The sequence below is a fragment of the Macaca thibetana genome, chromosome 5 (genome assembly GCF_024542745.1).
Source record: "Macaca thibetana thibetana isolate TM-01 chromosome 5, ASM2454274v1, whole genome shotgun sequence".
NCBI classification, from domain to species: Eukaryota; Metazoa; Chordata; class Mammalia; order Primates; family Cercopithecidae; genus Macaca; species Macaca thibetana.
Genome location: NC_065582.1, coordinates 64,228,610 through 64,250,737, shown reverse-complemented (window position 1 = coordinate 64,250,737; position 22,128 = coordinate 64,228,610). Strand labels below are relative to the sequence as shown.

General features: G+C 33.8%; 1 protein-coding gene across 2 annotated transcripts in view; it reads left to right on the top strand.

The window, feature by feature from the left end:
• Positions 1-22,128, top strand: part of FAT4 (FAT atypical cadherin 4) — a 187,427-nt gene that overhangs the window by 76,790 nt on the left and 88,509 nt on the right. For both annotated transcript variants that reach the window (XM_050792369.1, XM_050792368.1), the window contains exons 3-4: positions 12,763-12,894; positions 20,707-20,968. In XM_050792369.1, coding sequence (XP_050648326.1) covers positions 12,763-12,894; positions 20,707-20,968 — 394 coding nt within the window. The remainder of the gene's footprint in view (positions 1-12,762; positions 12,895-20,706; positions 20,969-22,128) is intronic.

Here is a 22,128-nt window from a genome sequence, read left to right as displayed (position 1 = left end):
TCTTCGGACTTTCATTACTCAAAGTAAGTGTAATAGTTGGTGGTTCACTCACTTCTTCATTTGTGTGTGTGTAACAATAAAATGTACTAGTGCAATGGACATACTGGTTTTTACATCATTGAATAAATGTACATTAAATGCCTTCTGTACGCTAGACATTATATTAGAAACTGATCTAAATGTTTCACTGTTTGAACCTTAGAAAAGCAGCAGGCTTTCTGAGTTTTGTTTTGTTTTGTTTTGTTTTGTTTTGTTTGAGGCAAAATCTCACTCTGTTGCCCAGGCTTGAGTGCAGTGGCACTGTCTTGGTTCACTGCCATCTCCGCCTCCCGGGTTCAAGGGATTCTCCTACTTCAGCCTTCTGAGTAACTGGGATTACAGGCACACACCTGGCTAATTTTTATATTTTTAGTAGAGATGGAGTTTCATCATGTTGGCCTGGCTGGTCTCAAACTCCTGACTTCAAGTAATCCACCTGCCTTGGCCTCCCAAAGTGCTGGGATTATAGGTGTGAGCTACTGCACCCGGCCCTGAGTTTATAAAGATAGGATTTCTAAATAGAATTAAAGAACAATGCACTTCCAAAAAATTTATTTTGATAAGTTGAATTTTTTAGAACATACACTTTACATTTTATATCACATAAAAATTGTATTCATTACTGTTTATTGGTGAGCTAAAGCTGTTTCATAGAAATTAAATTTGTTGTTGTTTTGAAGTAGAAACAGAACACAAGACTCTAGAAAGAGACTTTAATTTTATAGTTTGAGATAGCTGTTTAAAAGATAGAAGGACATATAAATATTAGAGACCAGCGGTCCCCAAACTTTTGGCAGCAGGGGCCAATTTGGTGAAAGACATTTTTCCACAGACTGGGTGGGAGGGTGGTTTTGGGATGAAAGTGTTCCACCTCAGGCCATCAGGCATTAGATTCTCATAAAGAGCACGCAACCTAGATCCTTCGCATGCACAGTTCACATGGGGTCCACCCTCTTTGAGAATCTAATGCTGCAGCTGATCTGACAGGAGGCAGAGCTCAGGCAGTAATGCTCACTTGTCCGCCCCTCACCTCCTGCTCTGGGCCTGGTTCCTAACAGGCCACAAACCAGTACCAGTCTGTGCCCAGGGGTTGGAGACCCCTGTTATAGACTATTAACCAAACGAAATAGAATAGCATAGCTATGAGTCAAAAGTGTCTTTTGCATCAAATAGTAGAAATGTCTGCAAAGGTGAAGACTACTATGCAAAGGTGAAATGAAGAAGAGGGATTATTTTGACATTTCAGTCATTCCATAAAAGAACTATAGCCAAGTCTCGTGTGGGTTCTAGAAAACCACTAAAGATGGAGACCATGTTATTGTGGGGGCTGCATTGTTTCTTATTGTACTTGTGCCATTATTGTGTTCTTGTAGTGTTCTCTGTGTTTTTGTTTGTTCAAATTTTCTATTAAAAAAAAAACACACAATCTGATGAACTCACCCCAATCTATGATTTGTTCCTCTTGGATCATGTATTCCCACCACTCCTCTAATCTTTGGATTGTTGGAGGGGGAGGAAGAACTTAATATGTCTTATTTCGAGTTGTTCCTTCTGACAGATAGCAGTATGGCATGGTAAGTGAGAATGGGTAGCTATATAGGGTAGGAAAAGTATTAACAGATTCAGAGAAATAAAACTCTCAGTACAAGGCATACCACAGATCAGTATACGTTAGCTTTTTATTCTTCTCTGTGCCTCTCATGTTAGACCAGTAATTATTTATAACATTAAAACAAAGTAAAATAACCAGTTAATGAATTCATTGTTCTGGCTGTTGTATCTGTTAGCTATTGCCAGAATAATGTTACATAATAAAGAGTCATAAAAATCTCAAAGGCCTACAAAAATTCACGTTTAACTTCATGCATTGTTGGATAACTGCAATTGGGCTTCTCTAGGTTGGACTCAACTAGGAAGCTTGGCTTCAGTGTAAACACCTTTCAGCTGAGATTCCTCTACTCAGTATCTGTAGTCTTTCTGGTAGTAGTGGGCTAGCAGAAACATATTGTTCTAGTGACCATGGCAGAGGTAAAAAAGAATAAGTGTATTTTAAGCTGCTTTTTGTGCTATTTTTATAGTCAGTCTATTGTCCAATGAAAATGTTATGAAAGAGCCCCAAAAAGGCAAGGAGAGAAATCCCACCTTTAGTGGGAGGGACTGCAGAGTTGTTTATGGGGAGGGGTATTGGGACCATTAATTAAGTCTGCCATAGCTTGCACCTTGAATAGAAATCAAACCACTTCTTTATTTTTCAGTAGTTTTAATGGAAGCCTTTATTTCATAGTATCCAGTATACATTAGGCAAAAAAAGAGAAGAAAAAATTTAGTGGCATTTTTTGTTTGTTTGTTTTATACTAAAATTTCCCTTTGATATGTGTTTACCACACTCAGATTAACATCTATTGAAACATACACTACAGGATGCTTTTGCAGGGTGTTTGTTTTGAAGGGTAGTATAAAAATTTCCGTAAGTTTCTTATGCAACCACACATATTTTAACTTGATCTTTTATCCTGCATTTACTTTTGAACGTCCTTAAGAATTTGTTAAAATGCAGAAATTATGCAGTATTGATTTCAGGAAAAATTGAAGTGGTTACACATGGTTGCCTGTGCCTTAAAAGAAATCCTTATTTGGTTCTAATTTGAACAGTATTGAAAGCACAACAAAACTAGCTTTTTATTATGTCACCACACATTTAGTGAGTTATGGAAAGCATTTTGTTTTAAGAATGGAGTTAACTATGTGTTATCCACACTTCTAGCCATTCTTGTCACTCCTGGCTACTCTCCAAGCCTGCCTGTTATTCATACACATTTCTTCCTAGTAAGAAATACATCAAAATCCCAGGAACATGTGCTGCTGACTGTTAGAAGAGTTTTAGTGGTGACAGATTAATGTAATTGCTTTTGTTTGAGAAATATAATTGGTCACAGTTATATACATGTAGCTTATATGAGAAGTCCATTCAGTTTTAAAACTCATTATGATTAATTTTACTTTGCTTAAAAAATGAAACTAAAGAGAATCTAAAATGTATATGCTTCCTTCATTCCTAATATTCCAGAATACTTAGATACTTTTATGTGATATGAATGCTCAGATATCTAAATAGATATAATATTATTTACATTTAAAGTATAAACTTTTACATGACAAAAAATGCTCAATAGCCTATAATCTTAAAAACAGAAGTATTCCAATTCCCATATTGTATGTTACTTCATCAAGTATTACCATTGTATCATGTTTCTTGTACTAAAGTGTTTCCTGTGAAACAATATAATAAAATTGCCTTTAGTATGCATTATAATATTTAAATACTCATTTTCTAGTAAAATACAATGCTTACTTATTTTTTTCTTCTAGTTCTAAAAATAAAATGTACCAAATACATACTTACTTTATGATAATTTCTGAAACTTAAGTAGAGTTTGGGCCTGCAACAGATTTGTGTTTTCTAGTAGTTATGGTTCATTCATACAGGTGGTAGTGGTCCTATCAGTTTTCCTTAGTAAGTCCCACATTGCCCCGGCCAGTCTTTCACAGAATGAGATGGTAGGTCTTTCCTCCAAAGTTTGATTTCTCCCATTTTTTTTAACATTTCGATTTCAAGCTTTCAGTAATACCATCAAGATGAGATAGTAAACTATTATTAGAGTTACCACAAGTTTGAACAAAGTTGATTATACATCATAAACAAATAAATACTTGAAAGCATCGTTCATGGAGTAAGATCAGGCCTTGCATACCTACATAGTCCAAACATTACATTCCTGACATTTAGAACATTTAAATGCAAACCGTTCTTTGTTAGGGCATTCTCATAACTGAAATATGAGTCACTTGCAAACCATAATAGATTTTGGCTCTGCTACATGATGAAGTGTTCTGGATGTCGTGAAACATTTCACCCAGACTTATGGCAGTAGAATTCCCAGTGGTCACCCAAAATAGGGAAAAAAATGAAGAACAAACTTAAAGGAAATATGCAGACTCTGGCACCATCCTTTCGTGACAATACAGCTCTCTATTGTTGTTAAGAAATGGAAGTATTTAGAGCCTAAACCCATCAACTACAGTACAAGTAGGCATTGAATTTTTTGTTGTTGTTGTTCCTAATGACTAAATTTAACTCTATACTTGATTCTCATGTTTAAGGTCGGGTCATAGAGTGTTCCTTTGCACACATCACCCCGATGCAGTCATACTGAGTTGTCCCCCAGCACTGAGCCTCTCACTGCATTGTGGGTAAACTCATATTCCACACTCTACACTCATCTCAGGCAGGAAAGGTGGAGTTTTCCTTTTCAGGGCCAAAGGAAGCGAAAGCTGAGGCGTGATGGTTGTACTGATATTGGTGTGGGTTTCAATTTGGTGAATTTGCTTTCAATTTCAACTCCTCACTTGAGATGCCATACAGAAAAGTAAATGGTAGGCCTCCAGCATCTTGTTTCACTCTGGTGAATAAAAATTGTTTTGAGTGTAAGATTACACTTTTTCCTTGCTTAATTTCAGTAGTACCTACACCACATAAACTGAGGCATCATTTAGCAAAATGTTATTGAGATGACAGACTTATAAAGGGCAATACACATTTGAATTAGCTCAGTTATTCTTCCAGGTTTAGTAGTGCCTTTCATGGTGTTTAGTGTAGCAGTTTTTGAAGCAGTGATAGGCACTGTGTAGGACCTTTTTATTCCAATCTCCTAAGTGGGAGATATTCTGAACAAAATATATTAAAGATATTTTTTTCTGAAGTTTTTAAAATTTTAAGTCATGATTCACTTTTCAAAAGAAGACATTTACGTGGCCAACAAACATATGAAAAAAAGCTCAACATCACTGATCATCAGAGAAATGCAAATCAAAACCACATTGAGATACCATCTCATGCCAATCCAAATGGCGATTATTAAAAAGTCAGGAAACAATAGATGCTGGTGAGGCTGTGGAGAAATAAGAACACTTTTACACTGTTGGGGGGAATGTAAATAAGTTCGACCATTGTGGAAGACAATGGCAATTCCTCAAGGATCTAGAACCAGAAGTACCATTTGACCCAGAAATCCCATTACTGGATATATACCCAAAGGAATATAAATCATTCTACTATAAAGACACATGCACATGTATGCTTATTGCAGCTCTATTTACGATAGCAAAGAAATGGATCCAACCCAAATGCCCATCAATGATAGACTAGACAAAGAAAATGTCGTACGTATACACCATGGAATACTATGCAGCCATAAAAAGGAATGAGATCATGTTCTTTGCAGGGAAATGGGTGAAGCTGGAAGCCATCATCCTCAGCAAACTAACGCAGGAACAGAAAACCATGTACTGCATGTTCTCTCTCATAAGTGGGAGTTGAACAATGAGAACACTTGTACACAGAGAAAGGAACAACACACATCAAGGCTTGTTGGGGGCGGTGGGAGTTGAGGGGAGGGAACTTAGAGGTTGAGTCAATCAGTGCAGCAAACCACCATGGCACATGTATACCTATGCAACAAACCTATACATTCTGCACATATATCCCCTTTTTCTTATTTAGAAGAAATGTTTTTTTTTTTTAAAAGGAAAAAATAGTCATTATTATGAGTAGTTATTGAATTATCATAAAATATTATTTAATAACATAAAAATTATATATGATAGCATGTGGGACACACAAAAACTAGGAAATCAATAGGATTGAATTGCTTTAAAATATCATTGTGATAGTCGACAACTTTGATTAATACATTCTTTATATGGCAGTAGAGTGTCTATGTTATTATTACATTTGCTGAATATGGGACTCTAATAAAAATGTAAAAATGACCTGGATTTCCTTAAAAACAGAAATATCTCTAGAGGAGAAGTTACATGCTAGACATGGATAAGTTGTCAGAATGAGCAGGACACATTATTGCTCTTGGAATCTCAGAATGTAGAAGTCTCTAATTTAAGGAATATAAATGATCTTCAGTATCCTGAAGATATTTATAATTACCTATTTCTGTAATATGTAAATTTAAATCAGAGCTACAAAATACTATTATTGAAATAAATATTTCTGACAAAACTGTTAATTGCTTATATTTAAAAGCAATCTTGATGAAATTTTCTTAACATCTTTAGAGATGACCCTTGTGAAGTCTAAACATTATTTTTAGTGCAAAGTTTGTCATAATTTATGTGCTTTAAGTGACAATATTACATGAGACAATTAATTTTGAAGTGTCAGTTCGACAAATCCAAAAAGTCAGTAAAGTAAATAATTATTTTTGCCACTAAACAAAACAAAAAATTAAGCACCATTTGCCTTGATTCATCAGGTCTTACTATTTTATAGTTTGTGCACTTTCTGTTTACCCTGCCAACTATTTAGATGTAAGCCATTCTGAAAATGAGTATTTATATGTTGCAACTTTTAAGAAAAAGAAACAGCTTTTTGTATACATTTTAATAGCAATCACTTTCACTGGTATTTACAGAGAATTTAACTTAGTTTCTTTATTTGTAATACATACCTATTGTCTTCCTGCTGAATGTCTAATAGTTTTCCAGCGGCATTGATAAGACAAACTCTCACAGATTATTTTATCTTAATATGAATATAAAAGAACCTAAAAATAGGCAAGAAGTGAATAAAATGTTTTTTAAAGTAGCCCATCAAATATTATTTTCATCAGAAATTATTTTCTTGTTGACATCAAATGCATATTTATACGAAAGATCATTCTCTCTGTGCAAAGATCAGAGGCATTGTGTCTTAGGCACATGATTCAACTTGCTCCACAGCCCTGGCTCTCTCCACAACTCTGGAAAAATCAGTGCCCTGGAGTAGGAAACCTAACATTGTTTTTCTTAGATAAATCACTTGACATTTCAGTGCCTTAATTTTGACTCTGTAAAATAACGGAAATGGAACGGAAATGGACTTGATGATATTTAAGATTCCTACAAAAAGTATTAATGTATTGACTTGCAAATGAATGAATTTCTGAACTTTCACGGTACTACAAATCCTACAGTCTTCCAAAAGAAAACAAAAGATTGTTTTTCTTCTTTATTTGAGAACCATTTTATGTAGATTGCAGGAAGGTTGTGAATTAAAATATGTTTAGATTTTTTTATCTCATTCATTAAGAACCATTTGATTTAAGTTGCAGAGAGGATATTCGTTTAATAATATGTTTAGAATTGTGGTTGAGGTGGTAACCACCATGCAATTATCAGTTTATTAACTGGGGAATATGCTCATGATGGACTTTGCTATTTTAGTCATTTCCTTTAACTTGAATATAATCTTCTACTTTCATAATATCAATTTGAATCAGAGAAATAGCGTGTTTTATAGTTAGATCCACAAATATATAATGGTCTGATATTAGCTATTGTTAGGTAATGATTGTTCCTTAGTGATGTAATTGTATGCCTAAACATTTAAAACATTAATCCCCATGTATAATATCATTCTTGATGTAGAGCAAAATAAAATGATAGACTGCATATTACAGAAAAAAATGAAAGAGAAAAGTATTATATTATTTTATGCACTATTCCCACAGAAATATTTTTTAGTTTTAAAATATCCACTTGATTCTTCAGCAAGCTGAATACCAGGGATTTTATTCCTTCGGCATAAAGTAATTTGGTAACAATATTTAAAGGCATATTTCTAATTTAAAATTAGAAATTTTTAATTACCAAAAGACAGACCATTTGTGAACTAATTGGTTATTAGCTCCTTTAATCTCGGTCATGTGTTTGTCTCTAAATAAAATTATTTCATTTACCAGAGTTTCAGTGCTCAGGGCTCAGGTGACTCAGTCAAGAAAGTCATTCTTGTGAAGCTACCTAAATGATAACAATGGTAGTGGCAGTGGATGATACCTGTGGCTCAACCATTAGCTGCAGCTGAGGTCTTTATTGTACGTCAAACGCAGAGCTACCAAGTACATTTCTTCTAATTGTAGCAGGTGAAACCACACACATTTTTAAAGGACCAAATATCTAAGCACAAAGGTTAACATTTGGTAGGCATGCGTGAAACATGAAAGGGCCTTATCTTAACAGGGTCATGAATCTTTCGTCTTTAAAGGTCAGTTTTTACGAACTTTCAGAATTGATACCTTAAGTTGTTCTGAACTTCAATTATAAAAGCTATTGCCAGATTTTGTTTTGTTTTTATTCAAAATGTAGCCACTCATGAAGAGAAACTTCTGAGTTTGAAATGTGATTTGTGTTTTTGCAAAATGTTTATTTGAATGAAATTATTTTACCTCCAGTCTAAACAAAAGCAAAGATAAATGTAAAACACTAGGAGGGGCAATGCTGACACTGAAAGCATAATTATGTAGTGATATTTGGTTTGTCCTTTAATTTTTACAACATATGCTTTTTTAGTTTAGAAATAATATTGTAGACTATTTTAAGATCTTGGAATTTTAAACTAAACCACTAATAGCCACTGTCTACATTATTTAAAGTGATCTAAATTGTATAGAAATAAAACGGTTTTAAGAATTATAAAAATGTAGTTATTGCTTCCTGATATTTTCTTTAAACTTCTAATGTTCAATTATTGTGTTTTATATAACATTTTAAAATAAATCACACCAAACCTTAATCTAAAGAAGGCATAGTAATGGTTGGTGTCAGATCTCAGAGTGAACCAAGCACATGTTAGGATTTAGAATCATCAAGAGAACTAGTAACAGCCAATGGCAAGAAACAAGGCAATTTAAAGAACATTCATAGTGTGGAAGACAGACTTCTGGAATCAAGATGTCAACAGTGTATTTTCCCAGGGATGACTGCTTCCGTTTGTAAATATTGCTGTTAAAGTACATCACCTATTTTCTGCAAAGAATGGTGACATGTCTTATTTTCTTTTGTATATTTTGGTGACTAACACATACTCGTTATGTGACAGATTCTAAAATATTCAATGAATAAATGTTATATTTAGTGACCACATCACATGTAAATGGGTTCAGAATCTTGCAATTCTTGGTAGATAGAACCATGGCACTAAGGATCTGGGTAAGTGAAGAAATGGCAGGATAACACTTATCTATGCTAATGAGTTCAGATCTTCTCTCCTGGATAATTAAAACTCCAGGCTACTGAGAGAACTTTGCCAAGCCATGCTGAAAGCTTTTCAGTTATATCTAAGGAACTGTGGAGTAGAGAAAAGGGAATGGGCAATTAAGGAAAAATATCTAGATTTTCAAGAAATGGAATATGAAGTTATTCACTTTTCTTTTTTATTCTTTTGTGAGACAGAGTATCACTCGGCAGCTGAGGCTGGAGTGCAGTGGCGCCATGTCGGTCCACTGCAACCTCTGCCTCCCGGGTTCAAGCGATTCTCCTGTCTCAGCCTCCTGATAAGCTGGAACTACAGGCGCCCGCCACTACGCCTGGCTAATTTTTGTATTTTCAGTAGTGATGGGGTTTTGCCATGTTGGCCAGGCTGGTCTTGAACTCAGGCTGGTCCTGACCTCAGGTGATTCCCCTGCCTAGGCTTCCCAAAGTGTTGGGATTACAGGCATGAGCCACCGTGCCCAGCCATTATTCACTTTTAGAATGGCAAGATGACACTAGTTTTGGGAAAGAGGATAGCCTGCTTTGTTTAATAAATGACCTATGGAATTCTTACTAAAAATATAAACTTTGCACGTATCAGAATATAATGATGATGAAATGGTCTAGATCTGTATATACAACTGGTCTATATAGATTCATTCAAAAAGGTGTAGTTTTGAACTCAATAATATTTAACTAAATTTACTGTCTCTACTAAAGCAAAAAGAAAGACTTTTCCATATCTGAAATAACCAAAATCTCACAGCGCATACAGGATCAAAGACTTCTAGAGCACTATGTAATGATCACGTAGTCTAGTTTTTAAAAAAATTTTGACAGAGAGAGATTAATTAGCTTACCCATGATCATATAGCTAGTTAGTTCTTATGTAAGTGATCCAGATTCCAGATGTCAATGAAATACACATTTATGAAAATATATTTGTATAGCTGTAGCATATATTTTAAAAACATGATTCATTATGTTTTTTGAACACACAAACGAGAGCAACAGGTGTGCATAGCAGTAAAGAAAACTTACTGACTGATTAGCTCTGTGACACTAGGTAGTTCCTTACCACTGGACTTTCATTAACTCATCTCTCAAATGGGAGATAATTAGTTCTTAGGTCATAGGGCTCTGCTGAGGTTTTTAGGTGTATATATGTGTGTGTAGGTGTGTATGTATGTACACACACATATAACCTAAAACAATGTCAGGTATGTTTATTATTTTATTAAAACTATTAAAATATAGAATGGGCCCACCAGTTACAATGAGACATCTTTTAGGTACACACAACTTGTTTCTAGTGTGTAACTCTGTTTCCTGATGTACCTTTGATGGTCATATTTAATTGGTGTCAATCTAGACCCTCCTTACTCTCAATTTAATGTTCTTTCCTGCACATACACACTTACAAGCACACATTTACACACACACACACACACACACATAGTTACATAAACACGTACATTTTTTCACAAAGACATTTACAAAATCACACATGCACACGCAAGCATGCACACACACACACACACACACACACACACCCCAAGCACGCACAAGGGTGGCTTGTTGCTTTCCCAATAAAGTCATAAGATTACGGATGAAAGACAATTTAGAATTTTTTTTTAAATTCTGTGAATCTAAAAGTTCAGAGTTGAATTATGAGGCATTCAGTTACCTTTTATTTGTCAGTTTTTCTAGTTTTAAGGACTCTGCATATATATACAAAAATGTACGTGTATAAAATGAAGATATTTAGTAATTCCTGAAGAACATTAATTATATATATGTATATACATGTGTGTGTGTATATATATATGTGTGTATGTATATGTGTGTATTTCAAAACTCTACCCACATGAAAACTCAATGTACATTCAGTGTGTACCAGTTGAACCTGTATGTGAGACTAGAATTCTGATTTCTATAATACCTTTTCTCAAAGCCTTTCTCTGGTTCTAAGAAGCTTCCGGATCTGTCCTAATAGCTTGAAAACCAAGATCTTGATATTTTATGGAATACTTCCCTCTGTGCCAGAAATTGTGTTAAGCATTTTCTTTACCTATATCATCAAGGTTTAGTCTTCATAAAATACTCTAGGACATATATTATTATACTAATTTTAAAAGGATGTACTGAGGCTAAGAGAAATTAAGTGCCCGAGTTCATCCAGCTAATAAGTGTCAGACAGGAATTTGAAGTCTGGTCTCTCTGATTCTAAAACCCATGATATTTACATCCCTGCAAGGAAGTTGGAAATGCATCTTACAGGCTGCAGTTTTAGTCATTGTGGGTATTTCCTTAAAGGAAATGGTGTCCACAATTGTTGCTAGCCAAAATCACAAGTGTCAGATTTCTAACTGCTGAGACTTGCCTGTCTTCACCATTCTCTGGACTCATTTGAGCCATTTGTTTTATGATCCACTCTTCTACTAAAAGGTGGAACTAGAGGTATAAAAATTATTTAGTACTTAATTTTATACATTGTTTTCTGGGGTTTTCTATTTTTATCAATTGCTTATTTATTTATTTGTCTAGCTCTCGTATATTTCCCATTCATTCCTTTTCAGAGAATGATGACAGTCCTACTTACTGCCTCTCCCTTTCCCATAGCTTCCATTCTTCCTGGGAAAGGAGAAATCAGAATTATTTTGCTCTCCCCACTTCCTTCAGATTCATCCTCATCACTCATCACTGATGGAGTTTTTATAGCATAACTATAAAAGATGACACTTTATCCTATGAAAAACACGCCCTGGTTATATCCTAGCTAAATGGATGGGTGGGTTTTTCTCCATGACTTAATTTTGTTATCCAACTGGGAAGACTTCAGTTTTATTAGCAGCTGTCTTTCCCCTTTTCTTACCAGAACTTGAACTATTAGCACCTAACTCAAAAGAGAAAATACAGAGTTTGATGTTATTATTTTAGACTTCACAGATCCTTTCTTCTAAACATTTTTTCTTAGGTGAGGAAACAAATAACTCTGGCTAGGGTCTTTTAAACAAAGCTGTTAATATTTGCAACCTATATCCACACGACACCTGAAAGAAATGATGGCTTAGCTTTAGTTGCAAAGAGAAAGTGCTGATATGAGTGGAAAAAGAAAGAAAAGATGTATTTTTCTTCCCCTAAAGGTTGAAGGTGGACTTTAAAGGGGGAAATTCTGAGTGATTCTTAAACAACATGTGAACTTCTTTATTTCCCCCAGACATTGGTTGCCAATATGTAAACATTTTGGCAAGAAATTTTACACCACCTCCTCTGTGTGTCAGACAGTATTTAATGGTTGAATGACAGACAGTGCTGAGCCTTGGCGGTTCCATAGTGATGTGCAAATCCTGGGATTAAAATGGCAGTTAACCAGTGGACCTTTTCTAGTATAAACTCCATGGCCACTATTTAAAATCAGTTACTTATCAACAAGACAGACGATTTTTATTTCGACTTTATGTTTTCCTGTAAAGATTTCACAGTTTTTTCCTAGGAGTAGTTTCTGTTGTTTGGATGTTAGATGCAAAGGTTCTGATTCATTTCGGCAGTCTTAATTGCATGGATTCCTGGCAGTCACTTTAATTGGTATTTTGCAGACACGTGGGAGTCATTCACACATTGTTTCCATTTTCTTTGTAGGTAGAAATAACACTTCAGGATATCAATGACAATCCACCAGTATTTCCAACCGACATGCTGGATCTCACTGTAGAGGAGAACATTGGCGATGGCTCTAAGATTATGCAGCTGACAGCCATGGATGCTGATGAGGTAGTTCGAGCGTGTCTCTGAATTTGGGAAACTTAGTAGTGCAGTGATTTATGAAATTTCTAGGATATGTTGACTACTTTTATTGCCCAATAATTAAGGTTAAGCATGTGTGCTCCTTTCCAAAGAACATTACTTCTTGAAATGTAACATAAAAATGTTAAAAAAGAGATTACTATCAAGAGGTAATTTTCCTCTGATCAGCAATCCACAACTCACTTACTTGCTGCTTGTACTTTAGGTTTCCTAGCCAAATTATTTTTTTCTTTAATAATAAAAATATCTAAAGATGTATCTCTATTTTATGCCTTTATTATTCCCCTTTGCTATCTTATAGCAGCTAAGGTTTGATTTTTATTTTATTTGTAATTGTTAAAAGCAAATGACGTACAATTACAGAATTTTAAAGTTTAGATTACTATTTTCTATATTTATATATTAAGTTCAGCTATGTAATTATGTTTCAAATGGCATGGAAACATATAATGTGTGATTTATATTTTTTCTTATGAAAATACTCCATAGCTTATTTTCTTCTTACTGAGTAAGGAGTTTAATTAATGTTCTGGAGTTTAGGAAAGAGGAATAACTTTCCAGACACCAGTATCTCCTTACCTCTTTCCCCTTAAGCCAAGCCCAACACAGAACAGAGAGTTTAATTTTCTTCTTCTCATCTAAACTCAGAAATATCAGAAACTTGATTCTTGGCATACAAATAAGCACTTTATAAATGTATTTCTGTGACCTTAAAAATGTAAATAAATAAATAATAGAATAATTTTAACTGCCAATACAGAAATGTAACGACTTAGTCATTTATAAAGTTTGCCAAAATCCAACTATTACAGATGAACAAAATAAAGCATAGACATTTAGGTAATTGCAATTTGCTATTAGAAAAGGTATGATGTTTTATGTTTAGTACATTCTACTCAATTTTACAATGTGAAGTTCACACTTATTTCAGATTTAGCTAGCTTTGAAAGAGTTGTCTGACTTAATATTTCTATTATTCATAGATATGTGATATCATTAGCCATAATTCAGTAAATATTTCATTCTCTTAAAGTTTATCATTGATAATATACATTTTGATTTTTCAATTCATAAAATTTCATTAACTCTCATTTGAAAATAGCAGCAATAACAAAAAAACTCATGCAATTGGCAGAAGACAATTGACATCAAATAATTGAAATTGTAATGGCTATTTTGTTGGTTATACTCTCTCCAGGAACAGAGCAAATAAAACTCATTTATTTGAAGTGATTTATTCTAATAACTTTACAATAATAAAGTAATAATCATGTTAATTATAATAGATATTCAAATGGGATGGCTATTTACTCCATGGAATATTTTAATTAGAGTGGGATTATTCAATAGGAGTTACAGGAATAACAGGTAAAATTGTATTTGGAAATTTAGTTGTTTTAATCATCATACTCCTCTCTTAAGAAATTGTTATTTCAGAGATTCCAACATTCAACCCTTTTAATACTATTCTCTTGATACTGTTATAATTTTATTTCCCTCCCAATATTTTCTCTTTAAGAACATTTCAAGTAAGTTATTAGTATAAATGCAATACTGCCAGCATTCTTATTTTTCTCCATCTGACTTCCGTGTGTGTGTTTGTTTATGTGTGCACACACTTGCATTGCCTTCAAGTTCATCTTTTAAGCTATGTTTACATTTATGATGAGACTAGAGGAAGCCTAGGAAGGTCCTTATATCTCTAGGTATTTAGACCAACACTTGTTTTTGTGAATTTTTATTTTATTTCTACTTAGCTTTGCTTTTTAAGTTTGAAAAAAAAATGTAAGTAACCATGCAGGTGTTATCACTTAGACATCCTAGTTAAGAAAAATACAGAATGTAAGGTGATGATAGCTAGGATATATAAGAAGTACTTTTGAGATGAGACAGAGTGGGGAATTAGGGCCAGAAAAGTGTAAGGCTATAACGTTGGAATAAACAAGAGAAATGGAGGAGAGGCTGTTAGCAATTCAAGGGTAGAGAGGGATGCTGACAATATGTATGAGGTGTGACTGTGCCTGAAGGCATAAAAATTACCACATTCTTGTAACCTGATTTGTTTGTGTGTGAGTGTAGAAAGGCAGAAAGTATGGAAGGGAGTAACTAGGTGCACCTACAACATGAAAGGAAAGGGGGGCATTTTAGTAAAACTACAACTGTTGTTTTTTAAAGAAAAAGCTCACAAAGCTGTGTTCCTTCTTAAATGCATTTTCCTTTAAACAATTTAATAATGTTTTAATAACTACTGACTGACTATAACTCTTGACATGAGGAATTTACACGTCTTTGGTTCCATGTTAAGTAGAATGGCTGCGTATGTCATTTAGAATTTTGAGCCGTTTACTTTTTATTGTTGCTTTTAGTTGCTTATAATAAATATTAATGCTTTTAGATAAACCTTTGTTCTATTTTCTACTTTGTTCTCAGCTCCTTACCTCTTAGCAGAATTTGGAGAAAATATTTAAAATATTTTCTCTCTTTTCAAATCCTGGCTCTGTTTTCTTTCTTCATCCAGTTTGAGTAAGACTCAAGATTATGTAGGTCATCAGCCAATTGTGTAGTCTTTTAAAAATTATTTACATACTTTTCATTAATTACTTTACCTAACATATTAAGTGTTAGTATGCTATAGGAACTCTTGTAGGGCACTGTAGAATAAAGCCTGGGTAAAGGAATTACAATTTTATGAAACAACATTTACATGTTGAACTTAATTTAGATACCATTTGAAACGTGTTGGATCAAGATTTACATGTTTCAGAAGCACACGACTCTGTTTGTCTCTTGTTCTCTTTTACGAACAGAATTATGCTAGTAATGGGCCAGGAAAATCAAACTTTGCTCCGTAGTACCATATATGTTTTTGAAAATAATATTTAAGGTTGTAATATGTATTTGAAATTTATGGCTGTTTACTTTTAGAATTCCTTCCATGTGCTTTTGTGTCTGTGGTTCGTCAGGAGAGCAGAATATTTTTAATCAGCATTATTTCCACTGTACTGCAGCTGGAACATGATATTTGTTTCTTGTTTTGTTGCTGATATGGCATATTTTGAATATTAAGTAAATAGACTTTTCAAAAGACCTAATTAAATCATTACTCTTGGCCAGACATTTTCAGACATTCACTAGTATTATGAATTCACCACATCAGCTGATTTTGAATATGAAAAAGATTGTTTTTTTATCAACACAGTCTGGTGTGTTTACCTCTTTTCAGAAAAATTATTACAATTTTAAGAATATTATTATTTATTACAGCCCTTTTGTAGACAGGGAATGTCTAAATATCAAACCAGTTTTGTAATAGCATTAAATAGGTTTTTGTTTCTTTGCTTTACCTTAATTTCCAAATACTTACTATTTTCATGGGTCAGAAGTGAATGTAGCTACTTCCATACCTCACCCACTTTACTAAAATAATGGAATTCCTCGTGAAACAGAATAAATAGTACAGAGTGTGGTCAGATTAGAAGTCTCACATTCTTATGGAATGTTTTTGTTAAACCAGAAAATTACAATAAATATGTTAGGTATTCAATGTACACCTGAATATACAAGGTAAATGTGGGTAATGTCTTAGACTCAGCTGTCCATTATTAAATTTAAATGTGCTTTGAGACATTCATTTTACTAAATGTTAAGACTGGCCGGAAGAATGCAGTACAAACTAACACTAAATATAGAGGGAATATTTTTGCTTTAGACTGTTAGATATCATCTCCTTGAATGGCGTGAACCAAGGAGGCGGCGCTTGCAGTGAATCAAGATTGCGCCACTGCCCTCCAGTCTGGGCGATAGAGTGAGATCAAAAAAAAAAAAAAAAGGAAAAAAGAAATCATCTCCTTATATGTTTGATCATGAAGGAAAAAATGTATGTAAGCTATGATGGAAAAAAGATGTATGGAAACTGTGGATGCCATAATCCCCCAGTGTGTCAGCTTTACATGCCTATACGCTCCAAATTTACCTTCTTCCTAATATCCTCCCTGAGAGCTCTGAGTCTTAATATTTTAATAAATACATTCTTAGAGGTTAATTATAATAAATGGCATATTTGTTTTAGGTAAGTATATTAAATTCAAGAGTCATTTTTGAAGTCAACAATTCCAGCACTTATACCTCAGTGTCAAGGTCAATAATAACATATAATAGGAAATCCAATACCATAGTTTCCCATGGATATATAGCAACTCTAGTTATATTTTGATTCCAGTTATTCATTTGCAGAAGTCTAAATCATCAAATACATTTAAGGCATCATGTTTCTCTTATAACAAAATAGTAAGAATAAGAATAAAATAACAACTATCCTTATCCTGTGCTTACTATTTGTCAAGGTTGGTTCTAGGTTTTTAAAATATATATTAACTAAATTAACCTCTAAAACAATCCTTTTTGGCAGGCAATATTATCATCCCAGTGTACAGATGAGGAAACATGGGCTTGGAGAGGTTAAGTATGTGGTCCAATGCCACATGACTAATAAATGGAGCACAGTTTCAACCCCAAATGTATGGCCCCAGAGCATCCTATCTCAATCAGCACAGGGTATAATTTAACTCAGTATTTTGATTGTAATATACAGAATTAAGAAATATCTCTCTTCCTTCTTCCTCTGCTGATCCTTGCTTCTCTTATTTCTTCCCATTCTTTCACCATCCTTATTCAGTCCTAATAAGGGTGTTCCTATCTCTATCTCTTCTAATTTAATTTCTGAACAACTCTTGTGGGTTCAACTGACACCCACATAAAATGACTTTCAGATATTTTTCTTAAACCTCATTCTAAAATCTCTAATTGCCAGCTAACCATTTCTATGAAGCTATCCTTTAATCCCTAAGTACACTGCAAATAAAATTTAACTTCATATTTATCCTGCATCAAAGCAGGTCCTATTCTTGAAATGTCCTCAGTAAGAGTACTCTCTTAATTCCCAAAGTAACTTGAAATTTTAAAAGACTTTTTTTTTCTTTTTTGCTTTTACTTTGCATATGGGGTTGTTAAAAAAGTGAGAACATATATGGAAATGTTGAGCAAATGAGAGAGCTATTAGTATTATTTCTATTTTCAATAATCTGTCAAATTTTACTAATTTGTCCCATGTATTATGCTGAGTTCATCGTGATTCAGAGTAAGTTCTGGAGCGAGATGGCCAGGATTCCAATCCCTTAATTTCTTTTAAAATGGGCATTCTAATAGTGCTTACCTTGTTAGTTTGCCTTTAACAATTAAATTGATTAGTGCCCTGGAATTGATGTGCTCAAAGTGGTATTTAGCATCTAGCAAACACTATGAATATTCTATTTTTCTCTCTGCCATCTCTAGTTCAGAATTTTGAGGGTCACAGCTCAAAGACCTGAGAGTACATAGGAAGTCACCCCTGTTTTCATTTTACAGAACAGGGACTTTCATTTTACAGAACAGTTTCACCAACTTGGGGGAAGTGAAGCCTCAATCTCTTGGGCCCAGACTGTATTCACACACTGCCTTCTCTGGCCTCTCCCTACACTAGTCCATACTGCAGTATCAATATCCTTAAAAGACTGCTTCTAATTAAAACAATATCGGGGTTCCTTGGCTGTAGAATTGAGGCAAAGTTGTGTTACATTTGGTGTTCTCAAAAATATACCTATACTCTAACATTTTAACTTGACTTTCTTTTTTGTTCTACATTAAAATTGTCCACTCTAACACACTGTTCAGCAGTGAGTAAGCCAGGCACATGAATAGTGAAAGACTGCAAAATATTATATTCATTTGATATGCTTTTATTTTTATTTTACTGTGATAAGAACATTAATGTGAGATCTGTGCTTTTAAAAGATTTCTAAATGTACAATACAGTATTGTTAACTATAGGCACAATGTTGTACAGTAGATCTAGACATTATTCCTCTTGCATAAGTGAAGATGTATATCCATGGCTTATAAACTCGTGATTTCTTCCTGCTGTCTGCCCTGGGAAACCACCATTCTACTCCTTGCTTCTATGTGTTTGACTATTTTAGATACTTCATATACATAAATATATATCATGCAGTATTTGTCCTTCTGTGACTATCTAGTGTAATATCCTTAAGGCTCATCCATGCAGTCACATATGGCAGGATTTCCTTCTTTTTTGAGCCTAATAATATTCCCTTTTATGTATATACAGGTTGAGTATTTCTTATCTGAAATACTTGGGACCAGAAGTGTCTCAAATTCCTTTTTTTTTTTTTTTTATTTTGGAAGTTGCATTATACATGCTGACTTAGCATCCCTAATCTGAAATGTCAAAAATCTGAAATGTTCCAACAGACATTTCCTTTGAACATCATATTGGCACTTGGAAATGTTTGGATTTTGGGCTTTTGGATTTTGGATTTTTTTTATTAGGGATGCTAAACCTATATCACCTTTTTAAATCCATTCATTTGTTAATGGCTATTTAGTTTGTTTCCGAATCATGACCATTGTGAAAAAAGGATTGCTGGATCATACAGTGATTCTATTTGTTATTTTTTTGAGGACCTCCATACTGTTTTCCACAACAGCTACATCATTTTGCATTCCCACCAATAGTGTAAAAGGGTTCCAATTTCTCCACATCTTCACCAACACTTGTTTATTTGTTATGATAGCAGTTCCAACAGGTGTGAGGTGATTTCTCTTTGTGATTTTGATTTGCATTTCCCTGATGATTAGTGACATTGAGTATTTTTTTATGTACTCATTGGCAATTTTTATGTATTCTTTATAAAGAAACACCTATATAAGACCTTAGCCATTTTTTGATTGGATTACCAAACTTATAGCTATTGTGTTGTAGGACTTATTTATATATTTTGAAAATTAATCTTTTATCAGATATACAGTTTGCAAATATTTTCTCACATCCCATAGACTGCCTTTTCATTTTCTTGACTGTTTACTGTAGAGAAACTTTAGTTTGATATACTTTCACTTGTCTACTTTTGCTTATGTTGCTTGTTTTGGGGATCACATACATGATATAATTGCCCAGTCTTCTCCTAGGAGTTCTATAGTTTCAGGCCTTAGTTTTAAGTCTTTAATCCATTTTGAATTGATATTTGTGTATAATGTATATTTTCATTCTTTTGCATATGGATATCCAGTTTTCCTAACACCACTTATTGAAGTGACTATCCTTTCCCCATTATATATCCTTGGCACCCTTATGGAATATCAATTGACTATCATGCATGGATATATTTGTAGGCTTTCTATTCTGTTCCATTTGTCTATATGTGTGTCTTTATGCCAGCACCATACTTTATTCATTACTGTAACTTTGTAGTATATTTTAAAATCAGGAAGCACGATACCTCTAACTGTGTTTATCTTTCTCAAGATTGTTTTGGCTATTTAGGTTCTTTTGTGGTTTCATATGAATTTTCAAATTGCTTTACCTATTTCTATTAAAAATGCCATTAGAATTTTGATATAATTTGCATTGAATTTGTAAATTACATAGATAACATGGACATTTTAACAATTTAAGTCTTCCAATGCGTGAACTTGGGATGTCTTTCCATTTGTTTTTATCTGTATTGATTTCTTTCAGCAATGGTTTGTAATTTGGGGCATACAAAGTTTTTACCACCTTAGTTGAGTTTATCTCTCATTACCTGTCTCTCATTACCTGTCTTATAATATCATATCAACTTAAAGACAAAAAGCCTTACTTTGTCAAATAGGTGTTCAAAAGAAAATATAAGGAGCAATGCTTTTTTACTTCCAATAGCTCAGATGCTTGGTTTCTTTTTTTAGGGTGCAAATGCTCTCGTCACATACACTATCATTAGTGGAGCTGATGATAGTTTTCGCATTGACCCAGAATCCGGAGATCTGATAGCAACCAGGAGGTTGGACAGGGAACGCCGTTCCAAATATTCATTGCTAGTTCGTGCCGATGATGGTCTTCAGTCCTCGGACATGAGAATTAATATCACTGTCAGTGATGTGAATGACCATACACCCAAGTTTTCCAGACCCGTGTACTCTTTTGACATTCCAGAGGACACAATCCCTGGTAGGTGATGGGTCTCTTAAGTGTATTTTGCAAGGATCACCTTTAACCAAAATTGCATATTATGTTTTGGCTGATCTTAGTCAGTGATTAGTTTTTACTGTATACTAATAGTTATAAAAATATATGTGCTGGATTTTTGGATCTTTTCATTAATCATCTTTGGTAAAATTTCCAAGCAAATGGCTAGATTTTTTAGGATGGATGAGGTTAGCCAAATATGTCTGAAAGTATTTGTGACATGGATTATTAATTTTTTGTCAACCACTGTTTTGGTGCTCTTTCTGCTTTAAAAATGTCTAATGTGATTTTGCTGCTATGTATAAAAAGAACAGCAAAAAAGATACATGAAAAACTGTGAATATTGATTCTAACACTCACTAGTTGTGTGATCAAAGGCAAGTTAATTCATTTCTCTTAATTTCAGTTATTTATCCTGTAAATGGAAACAGTAATTCCTGTTATGGTTAAGGTAAAGGATAATTTAGAAAGTACATTGAGTTTGCTAACACAGGGCTTGGGTATTAGCAAATGCCCATTAAGTGTGATGAGAAACTGAATCTTTAATTATAATCTTGCTTCTTTGAACACATTATATTGTGATTTTTTTCTTCTGAGTACTCAATATCCATGTTTCTGGTGTGTGTGTGTATGCTTCATTCTCATTGTTGGAAATTTTTATGTAAAATTAAAATTTTATTCTGAATTACATTTGGAATGATTATTCATGATAAGCCATACCTTTTTGAAACTCCATTTGGCAAAGGAATTAAACATCTCTAGGGGATTCCTCCTACCTGCAGTTTTTTTCTTCACTCCCCGAGATACCTTTGTGCGTGTCCTTTATGGAAATCCCATCACACTTATTTCTTGCCTTAGTTATTGCAATGACCACATGAGTTCTAGAGTGGTAGCATCAGGGCATAAGTCTATATATTTTTTGGAATCCTCAGTTCCTGGCACTAGCAATATGCTACCTTAAATATTTATTGAATTCATCAGTATATTTATGGATAGGTACTGCTAGATGGAAATGTAACGTCAGATGTATTAATAATTCCTCAGGAAATTTATGCTGAAACCTGAGATCCATGGGATATCTGATATATCACATACTTTATTCAAATAGGGAAATGGTAAAATATAAATCTTCAGAATGTAAT